This window comes from Microtus pennsylvanicus, chromosome 1, assembly GCF_037038515.1.
Source record: "Microtus pennsylvanicus isolate mMicPen1 chromosome 1, mMicPen1.hap1, whole genome shotgun sequence".
Classification (NCBI taxonomy): Eukaryota; Metazoa; Chordata; class Mammalia; order Rodentia; family Cricetidae; genus Microtus; species Microtus pennsylvanicus.
The window spans coordinates 197,313,575-197,324,836 of NC_134579.1; the positions used below are offsets into that span (position 1 = coordinate 197,313,575).

An 11,262-nucleotide genomic window follows, 5' to 3' on the forward strand; every position below is an offset into this window, starting at 1 on the left:
TGTATAGAAAATCTGCTTTCATTTATTTTTCAATTGCTGTATCCAAATGATTTTTTCATTTCTTCAGTAGTGTGGGTTAGGAATATTTAAAGGGAAGCTTAATGTGCCAGTAGAGTCACCTTGATGTATTCAGAATTCAATTTGGCATGAAGAAACTAAAGAATTAGACATTTGGTGTAGGTTGATGAAAGAAGTAGCTTTGGGATTTCATAAAACAATGTTTAAAATCTGTTGAAAAAGATCAAGATGTTTATTCAGAGAAAACTGTGATATCATGCAGAGAAAAGTGCCTGAGATCCCATATACTTGTCAGCTGGAAGATGCAAGAGCAAATGAGATTTCACCAGAATTATACAAATTGTATTACCTACACAGAAGCAACCAAATTGTCAAGAATTTAACTGCTTACAAAAATGGTCATGCAATAAGTCTGAGTATTGTTATTGGAATTTGGAGCATAGAATACCTGTTTTACATATACACATTCATATATCAACTTACAATTCATAATAAAAATGTTATCATACTTTCCAAAACTTTATCTTGAACTTAGAAACATTTCTAAAAATTATAATTATATAAAGAACCATAAATATTGATGGATAATGATAAAACTCCACTTGAGGGGGCTAAAATTGATATATACATATATATACTAGTTATAAATAAAATTTACTCATCAGAATGATGTGTTTATCACCAATAATAGGTGTTTGAATATTATCTCTCACCAAATTACTGACTCAGTATGGAAATAGTCTCTATGATTTAGAATAAAAAGAATTTAAAGTAAATATGGCACAGTTGCTTATTCCAATGCCTTAAATTCCAGGGAATTTGTAAATCAATGTTAGCAAAAGTTATATCTGAGTTATGTGTGTTTAATATAGATGTACATGGTGTAATGCAACATTTTATTGAGAGAAAACTATTTGTCTTGTTCTTGAGTCAGCTAGGGAATAGTATGCATGTGGAAATTATTTAGTTTGGTTTTGCTCAATAATAATAGCAAAGTCTGTACAGGATGTTCCAAGAGTGAGTTGAATGGCCTCCTATCACAGTGCTATCTCCTGCTTTGCACTATGCCCATTTATCAGGACAGAACTGGTCACCATGTTCTTTGTGTTGCTCTTCAGAGAAGTCATTCTCACAGCAGAAGAGCTGAGAAGGTAGCTGGTTGACCTCTCGGGATAGGACTTCCTCCTGCAGCAGAGCTGGCTGTTGAAGTGCTTCCTGAAGCTTTCGCTGAGCAGGTAAAGAGCAAAGGGATTGACACAGGAATTGCTGAAACTCAGAACCCGGGCCACTAAGGTGACTATCATGTGACCAAGGGAAGGGTCGATTTCCTTGTAGTTGAAAGACCTGTACAAGTAAAGGACGTGGTTGGGAAACCAGCAGAAGACAAAGCAGGCCACGAAAACAAGCACAATCTTAGCCAGGCGTTTCCGGGTCTCCATCTGTGAACAGCAGCAGAGAAGCCCATTTGGTCAAACGGAAAGAGAGGCAGTCTCAGCCCAAACTCACAGCCCAGGAGCAAGGAACCTTATCAGTGCTTGTGGTGAAACCCAAACACACTCATTGTTTCTTTCCCTCATCAAGTGATTGCTCTAACAGCTGGACCAAGACTATTTTGTTCACCACATTATTTTCTTTTAAAAATATTTAGCAATTCTTTTTTTTTTAATTTATTTATTTATTAAGGATTTCTGCCTCCTCCGCGCAACCGCCTCCCATTTCCCTCCCCCTCGGCGCACGCCTTTAATCCCAGCACTCGGGAGGCAGAGGCAGGCAGATCTCTGTGAGTTCGAGACCAGCCTGGTCTACAAGAGCTAGTTCCAGGACAGACTCCAAAACCACAGAGAAACCCCGTCTCGAAAAACCACAAAAAAAAAAAAGAATTAAAAAAAATATTTAGCAATTCTATAAGGTCAGATGATTATTATGCATAGCAACCTTCATGTCAAAGTAGTAATATTAATGAACTCCTTAAGGTATTATCTTTTTACTTAGGGTAGGGCCATGTTAGTAAAAAATGTAAAATATTTTATTTATATTAAATATACTAAATTGATTAAGCATAGAACACACACAAGTGCATATATTTTCCAAGTATCAGGGTATTTAAAACAAGAAAAAATAACTTATTAAAATAGAACTTGACTATTTTTCTTATAGTTCTCACTATTTCTTCTCTCTCTCTCTTTCACACACACACACACACACACACACACACACACACACACACACACACACACATATATATATATATATATATATATATATATATATATATATATATATATATAAAATCAGATACCTCAGATAATAATCAAAATTTTCTGGAATTGGAGAGGTGACTTAGTGGCTAAATCCATATAATCTTAAACCTAATGAACTGAATTCAATTCTCAGGGCCCATATGGTAGAAAAGGAGAAATAACTCCAGGAAGCAGTCCTCAAATTCTCATAGACTCACCATGGGCTGAATGTATAAGTATGCACACACATATAAATAGATAGACGATGGATAGATAATAGACATATAGATGGATGGATATAGATGACAGACTATAGATAGATAGATGATAGATAGATAGATAGATAGATAGATAGATAGATAGATAGATAAAATGATTTTTAAACTTATGATGTAACTATCAACCCTACTAACATTATTAAACTGGATTATATTTTATGTTTTTTTCATAAAATTTATGCCATGCTTACTATTTAAAGAAAGCTTCAGGATTGTAAGAAATAGAATTCAAAGTCAGACATTTAATATTTTAACTTAAGAATTCTTCTATAAAATATAGAGTACAAAATTTAGATCTTATTTCCCAATTTGCTTAAACATGTACGTATAACAGTGTGAGTAGGGACAGAGTTCATCAGAAGACGCTGACAACAGTCTTCACGTTCTGTGCGATGGAGACTTTGGTCAGCAGCTAGAATATTTAAGAAAAAAAGGAAAGTCTGAAACCTGAAGCTCACATAGCTGAAACTGAGAAATAGAAAGCAGTGGTCCTACTGTTGCATCTTGGTGCCCTACATTAGACAATGCAACCATTTTCAGAAGTATGAATATGGAGTTTAGAGTTCTCATGGTATTCTGTCTAGATGACACAGCACAGGTGTGAGACTTCCATGGCATTCTTAAACTGGAGACTCAAGTTCCAGAAAGTTGGGCTTTGAGATGATACGTTGGAAAATGTCAAGAATCAGGTACCCAATCATGGTTTATAAACCTCCAAGAGGAAATTTACAAAAATAAGGCAGAACTAGTAGCATTTTAAAAAAAAAGCTGTGGGTATTCGAAGAATTCAACTTAAAGGAAATCAAAAATCAAAACTCAAACATCCAATTTAAGTAATACAACTTAGATTACAGAACTAGTTAGATTGTGTGTGTTTGTGTGTGTGTGTCTAGTTATATAAAGAAAAGGACACAATGAACCTGTTGCATAGATTTTTTTTGCCTCCATGGTTCTAGATATTTAAATAATGAATGATTTGTTTGTTTGAAACATTGGTTCAATATCTGAATCTCTAAAATCAATGTCAACTCTTCATATTGATAATTAATGAAGGCTGCTTTGCCCCATGAAAACCTCTGCCAGCTCTTGCTGCTGATTGGTGACTCAAGACTCAAGACTCCATTCTCTCCGTCCTCAACATCTACCACCAACTTCAGTTATCTCAGATTAAGTTTGTCTTCAAATCGGCAACAAGCAGCCATTGCCTCCCTGAAACATGTTCTGGCCCATTAGATGTGCATGTGAATACATATGTGCATATGTACTTGTGTGTAGAAGCCAGAAGCTGACCGTGTATTCCACTATCACTCTCTACTTTGTTTGGGAGGGGTGGTTCTCTCATTGAACCCTTTGTACAGATAGTAGACTAAGTGGCCAGCAAGATCCAGGGAATTTCCTGTCTTCACATTTCCTCCTCTTGTTGTTAGTTATGGCCCATGCCTGACATTTTTACATGGCTTCAGGGGACCCGAACTCAGTCCTCACACTACTAAGCAGGTTCTTTACAAACATAACTGTCACCAAGAACAGGTACATTAGTTTCTACTGATAACATTCCAACTCTTGTCAGAGGCTCAGATATCTGATAAATGGGATCCGGGTAGATTCCATTTATATGTGACACAAACACATACAAGAAATTCTCCAAGAATCCCTCTGGTAAAGCAAGTGAAAGCCCATAGGCTGTCTTTATATTTCATAAGATTAACAACCCATAAAATAACACACACACACACACACAGATCCTGACCCAACTTACCTGCTTTTTGGTATGTTCATTGTATTCTCCTGGAAGATTGTGTGCACTTTTAATTAAAGTCTTTGCAATATGATAATAATAAATACTTATAATAACAAGTGGTATGAGGAAATAAACAAGAAAAATGAGCACTGAGTGAATCTTTGGATGCAGCTCATCTGTTTGCGGGTAAGGTATGCATGCCGTGAAACTGCTGTTATCCAAGCTACCAATTCGTGCTACTTCCGAAAACACAGCTTCTGGGACAGCCAACAACACAGAGACCACCCAGATGCCCACAGCCTTCACACTGGTCCACAGCACCACACCAGAAGTCTGCATGTCCATGGGGTTCACGATAGCTCTGTACCTAGAACAAGAGACTCAAGTTACTCTCTAGGAAGAAAGGAGGGAGGGAGGGAAAGAAGAAGAAAATGGAGGATAAAAGAAAAAAAGAGAAAGAAGGGAAGGAGAAAGAGAAGGAGGGGAGAGGGGAATAAATTTCTCTGGAAGTATAAGTACCAATACTTTGTTTTATCCTAGCTGCTTTCTAATGTATGGAAGATACAAACTCCCTGGCATCTCAGTGTCTCCAATTCATTCCAGGCCTTCTTGGAACAGAGCGCAAGCAGAGAGAATATTTTAAAGTAGAATCTCCTAAGCAGTGATGATTGACTCTTTCACAATGATTTTATCTTCAATCAATGCACAGTACATGTATCATTTTTCAATGAATTTGATAAGCTATTCTATTTTTGCATAAATGTGTTCATTTCCAATCTATCATTATAATTGCTAGCTAAGGGAAATAACTGAGTTACAAAGGAATGCAGTTAAATTCTACCTTGATTCTTGTCTCATAACTTCAGACTCTGAGACTCTCCACATTTTTCCTTAACGTTTTCCTAATCAATAAATCTCAGATATGAGTCCAGAGTGGGATTTTTCTCCACAGTACAATTGAAAGAACTGAACATTGAAGAGTATTCTGTTTTTATAGGCCTATTTTATTTTGTTAGACCATATAGAAGTCTATCCTCTCACCTTTTGTATCTTAGTGGCAATGTGTAGTCATGACAGGTGGGAAAGGACTCATATTTGGAGACAGCCTGCTCAGCCAAGCCCCCCCCCCCAATGACTATCATACAGACTCGACCTGCTTTCCTGGCTAGCTGCTAACATCTATTCTCCGAGGCAACCTGGCAGGTTGTTCCCACCAACGCTTTTCTTTCTCCCCGTAGTTAGTGGTTTCACTGTGCCTTCACTTACTGAACATAAACAGTGTCTTCTACTGGGTCCTTCTGGAGTTGTTTTTACAATGACCCTTCTCTAAAGACCTAATCACCTCCTAAAGTTTCTAGTGCCTGCTACCATTGTTTTGTGGGGGAAGATTTCGGCTTATAAATTTTAGGATGACACAAACCTTACCTTCATATTATAATATGCACTTCAGATCTAGAAACTTAAATGGTATTAATATATATAAACTGATCGATCATTGTGGTAAGATTCCTAGCAATAGGCCAAAATTCATTTAAAAAAATAAACCTAGCTGGAGAGTACGGTAAAGATGAGGATGACCTTTCCAGCAGGGATAATTCTTGTCACATTCTGCAAGAAATATATCTCGGGAAATCTTTAGATAATACACAACTGAATGAAAAGACAATATTATAAATTCTATAAACAAAGAAATACACTAGAAAAAACAACAGATTACAAAAGCTGTCAGAACTGTAACATATCTTACAACTGTGAGTGTTTGTTTCTTTGTTTGTTTTTGTTTGTTTGTTTTGTGGGGGAGGAGGGAGTATTAGGGAATGAATCCAACACATCATGCATGTAAAGCAAGCATTATACCACTGAGCTATAGATACAAATCTGAAAAATATTAATGCTGCAAGTATATCTTTGGGAAAACATAAAATGATAAATAAAGTCCTCTAATGAATATTAAAGTGGGCATGTTTTATCATGCTTTCTTCAAATATTTACATTAAACATGAGAAAGATATCCCTCAGCATAAAACCTATTTAATTAAACTCAGCAGCATGGCAGATATGTGTAAAATGTTACATTTTCCCTTACAAATAGTCTCAGAGAGATATTCCTAATTGAAAACTGAATTAAAGAATAACCAATCAACAGGCAGCCATAGAGAAGTATAATCATCATCCATATATTAAACTTTAGTGGATGATTTCTTCATCAATTTGAATCTCATTTATGATATCTGTAGGTAGTATAAATTTAATGTAATTAGAAAATTGAGTTTAATCACAATATAAAATAAAAATAGATCTCTTTTTCTTCTAGCGAAAGTAATCAGAACATCTCAAAAATCTTTGTTTCTTTGAGCATGTCTAGTTAAGCTACTGTCTTTTATGTTATTGAACATTATTGTGCAGGAAGAATGCTATAGATTAACAGAAGAAAGGCTATTTCTCATTGATGCTTCACTAGTACACGGTAAAATGTCCAGAGCACACAGTGTGTGCTCAATAAATGGTTATTTGTCTGAGTATTAAGGACATCATTAATGAAAATCAATCGTGGTAAGTGGAACTGTTAAATAGAAGGTTAGGACAGGAAGTGTACAGTAGAGACTGTCTAGTAATGTTCAGTGTGCGTCAAACTTCACCTGGAGAAGTGGGGTAGGACAAGAAGGATAAATAAGTGTGTACAAAGATTGAGTGACAGAGTCCCTAGGATGCACATTGAGAGATGTTGCCTTTACTTTACTAATATTTTTCAAGTCTGCATATAGATTATGCTTACAAACAATTAGCACTGGGAATCATTGCCTCCGGCTTCCTGCAGGATTTCCAGCGCAGTGGGTTCACATGCACAGTGGATTTCTGGGAAGAACAGAAATCCAGTGTTTAGAGAGTCAGACGCCTTCTCTGAAGGTAATAGTCTTGATTTCATATTAGGAAACACAACCTTAGGAGCATAAGTTTTGTGGTATTTTGTCATCCTTCTCCAGGTAAACTCTGTGTATAAAATGGCTGCAATGAGGACCCAGATGCCATAAAATCCAGGCTGGCACATTCCCATCTTCCTTACCATGTGTGTCACAAGTAAACAAAGTCACACTGCCATAACTGAATTGTGAAAACAGTATTGATATTCAAGAATAACACAGTGCATTTTTTACGTCAATGATGCTACTTCTAATGAGAAGGAAAATGGAAGTAATCTGGCAGTGATTGAAATCAATTGAGCAAAAGACATAATTTACTACAGTCACATATAGTATCACACGCTTTATTTAATATAAATGTAACAAATTAGGTGCAGAGATCATACTGTAACTATGGCTCTGTAAAAATCATCACAGCTGGGTTCTTCCTATAAAAGGCAACTTTTTATTTGGATGACAACTAGAAAGTTCTCAAAAAATTAATTACCTTTTGTGAAAGTGTGGGTCATCCTATATTTTTTCTTTCATTTTCCTGACACTTGCTTTTCCTCCCTTTTTATGCTTGTCATGTTATTGACATTTTTATCTAAGCTTTGTTGATTTTTCCAAATTGAAAACAGCCAGGGTACTCAATGGTCCAAAAGAAGCCATGTGCCAGTCTTTGCCTTTATAATGTGAGCATCTTTTTGTCTACATAATTGCTATGGTGTGTATATGATGCTCCCAGCATGTCCTAAATGCAGGAGAGTCTTCAGTCTTCTGCCTCTGATCAGTGAAAATCTACTTGTTTCCATGACAATAGATTGGAAAACTTGTATGTGAAAAAAACTCAATCCCTGAGTATTGCTATTAATGCCATACTTTTAAAATGAATGCTTTGTGTCAGGTTCACCTATCGTGATGGCTAATCATTGTGTTTTGTTCTAACTAAATTTGCTTCTTTAGAGTCTGATTAAAATAGGTCACCCAAAGAAGAGCAGCCAAGCATAAATGTCAATTTTAGCCTTAAAGTTCAAATAAAACTTTTGAAAAGATAATAGAACTGATGCCAAAAAGACAAAATAAGGTTCATAAATTGTTTAAAATTTTTTTTAATTATTTAAAATTTTAATCACTTTTCCAGTAGTAATTTGAAAGAGTATGCAATATAAACTGAGTATCTACTTGACAACAGCATCAAAAAGACTCTCCACTGAATATTGTCATATTTCCAATATATATTAATTCTCTTATTCCAAATTAGTATAAAGAAAGTATATCCAAGCCCCAGAATCTCAGATCCTGAATCATTAATAATTCAATATGCAAATTAATAAGGATAACAAATACCATTCTTATAGCCAAGTTAAATTGTTTAGCTAAATAACTTCAGTCTGTCCTTCATACCCAAGAGAAAGAGACCACAGCTCCTAATTACAAACATTGCCCCCAGACAACCATCTAGACATTCCCGCCTACATAAAAGTCCTGAAAGTCTGATGCAAACAGCCCAGGATAATAGTCCTAGCCTCCATTCAGTAAGCCTGGATTTTTCTCCCAGAAATCACAGGAGGACTTCTGTTCTCTGAGCTTCGGGATCCACACACGGAAAATGACAAAGTTGACCAACTGGTCTGCCAAGGAGAACAATGAATGCTTGCACTGCTAGAGTATATGAAAGCAGACCTGATAATTAAGGCTGTTCCCATAGCATTGTTTTAAGACAATAAAATTTAGCATTATGGGGGAAGGAGATCACTTGATTTCACCAAGAACTAGAAGAACATAAGGTTTTCCAACAGGAAGATATGACAGCCTATTTTTAAAGAACACTAATAATTCTAATTGTTTTCACTTAGACAAATAATATTTACTTCACATTGTAAATGGTGCACAGACTAAACGGAGCAGTTTCCACAAGTTGAATTTAGTGTTCTAACATGTGAGAATATCACCCTACTGAATCAGGAAAGAGCTTACTCAAGTTTACACACAGAAAAATATTTTAAAAAAAAAATCCGGAAGGCAACTGAACTTTAACTCGTTTATGCTGTAGATCTATGAAGTTCATAGTAAGGTTTCAAAAGTGTGTGGGAGAATCTTACTAGTGTGTGCGAGTTTAAAGTATTTAAATGGTTTGTATATGTTTTTAAACTTCGCTTCTCATTGCGTTTTAAACTAGAGATACTAAGCTTCCATTACATACATACGCTTTCTTTTCCCCATCTCCAACCCCAAACTATCTTAACACTTATTCCCTGGATGGAACATCCCAGTTCCCAACCATGCTGGGACCCTGTTCCTGTCTATCACTTTTCCAATTTATCCCCTTGCTAACTATATTCTTACCTGTCAGCGCTGAGGGCGGTGAGCGTGAACACAGAAACCCCCACCGAGGTGAGTTGGATGGCGGGGATGAGTTTGCAGCCCAGCTTGCCGAATACCCACTCATCAAAAAAGTAGCGGGAGGCATCCACTGGAACACAGGTCAGCAGCAGCAGCAGGTCCCCAGCCGCCAGGTTAGAGATGAAGATGTTGGGGACGCTCCTCATGGCGCTGTTGGTGAGGAATATCTTCACCAGCATGATGTTGCCAAGCAAGCCCACCGTAATGATGATTAGGTAGAGGGACGGGATCACACAGCGGATCACCAACTCCGCGGTGGTCCCGTCTGAGCCAGGCAGGAAATCTTTTTCCCACACCTCGGGAACCAGCTCGCTCTCATTCGCCTCCGCGGGCAAGGAGAGGTTGGAAAGAGACCTGGGGGGCATATTCTCTTTTTCCCAGGAACCCGCAGGAGTTTTCATGCACTCGAATGTCTCGAAAAGTGCAATGAGCACGAAGTGGGTTTAACTGATTTGCTTCTAATCCTGGCAAGTTTGTGACTCCTGGGACTGAGCCACCGCGCTGGCCCTCAGAGAAGTCTGCGCGCTGCGCTCCGGAGCTTCTTCCTAGAAGAGGTTCCCTTCACTACTGCAGGTTTGCGATGTAAACTCAAGCAAAAAGCAATGCGGTTGAGGCTTTATTCCTCGTCTTTAAGTCTTAGTTCCCGTTACTATTAACAAGCAGGAGAACAGAGGTCAGTCCCAGTGGGACCAAGAACCCTACCTGCCCCACTGGTCCACACCAGGACCGGAAGTCATCCAGGAGCTGTCCAGCGGGCAGCAACTGAAACGCTGGCACTAGCGCGGGCCTTTTGTGCTCACCCCACAGCTTTGCTCTTCTCTCTGCCATTCCTGTTGTACTGCTGTGTGGAACTGAAGAGGAGTTGGGATTTTTTTGTTTTTTTGTTTTCATTCTGCGTCCCCATATGCATCCATCCTCAACCGACGCCGAGCTGGAGGAGCCCACGCAGGAAGTTTGTGAGCCTCTGAGGATCCAAAATCTAAGCTGGCAAGTCCCCAGTGCTGAAATACTGAATTTAGCAAGCCAGCCAGGGACAAAGAATTAAGTCAACGAGAGAACTGCTCTCTGTTGTGTTCTATTATCCTCTGACCACCCCTAACCCCAAATCAGGAAACTCTTCCCCACAGTTGACGTATTTTTAACTTATATTTTACTGGGATATGGCGCGCATAAAATGCACATCAATCAGATGTATGCTTTACTATCAGAACAAACAATCTGGTATTAAAGCACCACTATGCTTGTCTTCAACTTAGTTGGTTCTCTCTTGAGGACCACAGTAATAGAACTTTTCAGATTACAATCATTTACCTTCTTCCCTCGTTACATCTGGAGGAGCTATACAAGCTTTGTGAGGGGCGCGTGTGTTGTGGTTGCCTTTTAGAAACATACAACATAAATAAACAACTGTTACCTATCCATTCTCATGTTCACTAATATTTGGAAGTTTCACAACTATAGCCAGGTATTTGTTTGTTTGTTTGCTCACTCGCTTGCTTGCTTTCTTGGTTTGGCTTTTTGAGACAGGGTTTCTCTGTGAAACAGTCTTGGCTGTCCTGGAATTCACTTTTTTAGACCAGGCTGTCCTCACACTCATAGAGATCTGCCTGCCTCTGCCTCATGAGTGCTGGGATTGAAGACGTGTGCCACCACTGCCTGGCTCACTTTAACTGATTTAA

At 37.9% G+C, this 11,262-nt stretch overlaps 1 protein-coding gene across 1 annotated transcript; it reads right to left on the minus strand.

Annotated features, from left to right (window-relative positions):
* Positions 1 to 229: 229 nt before the first annotated feature.
* On the minus strand, positions 230 to 10,549 carry Nmbr (neuromedin B receptor). Its single transcript, XM_075959286.1, has 3 exons — positions 9,527 to 10,549; positions 4,296 to 4,644; positions 230 to 1,457 (listed from the first exon to the last, which is right to left on the minus strand). The coding sequence occupies exons 1-3, from the start codon at positions 9,982 to 9,984 to the stop codon at positions 1,056 to 1,058; spliced, it is 1,209 nt and encodes a 402-aa protein (XP_075815401.1). The 5' UTR covers positions 9,985 to 10,549; the 3' UTR covers positions 230 to 1,055.
* Positions 10,550 to 11,262: the final 713 nt, after the last annotated feature.

Coding starts and splice junctions, on each gene's coding strand:
- Nmbr (XM_075959286.1), bottom strand. CDS start 9,984: ATGAAAACTCCTGCGGGTTCCTGGGAAAAAGAGAATATGCCCCCCAGG. Junction 4,645..9,526: donor ACCGCCCTCAGCGCTGACAG/GTAAGAATATAG, acceptor CTCTTGTTCTAG/GTACAGAGCTATCGTGAACC. Junction 1,458..4,295: donor ATGAACATACCAAAAAGCAG/GTAAGTTGGGTC, acceptor TGCTGTTCACAG/ATGGAGACCCGGAAACGCCT.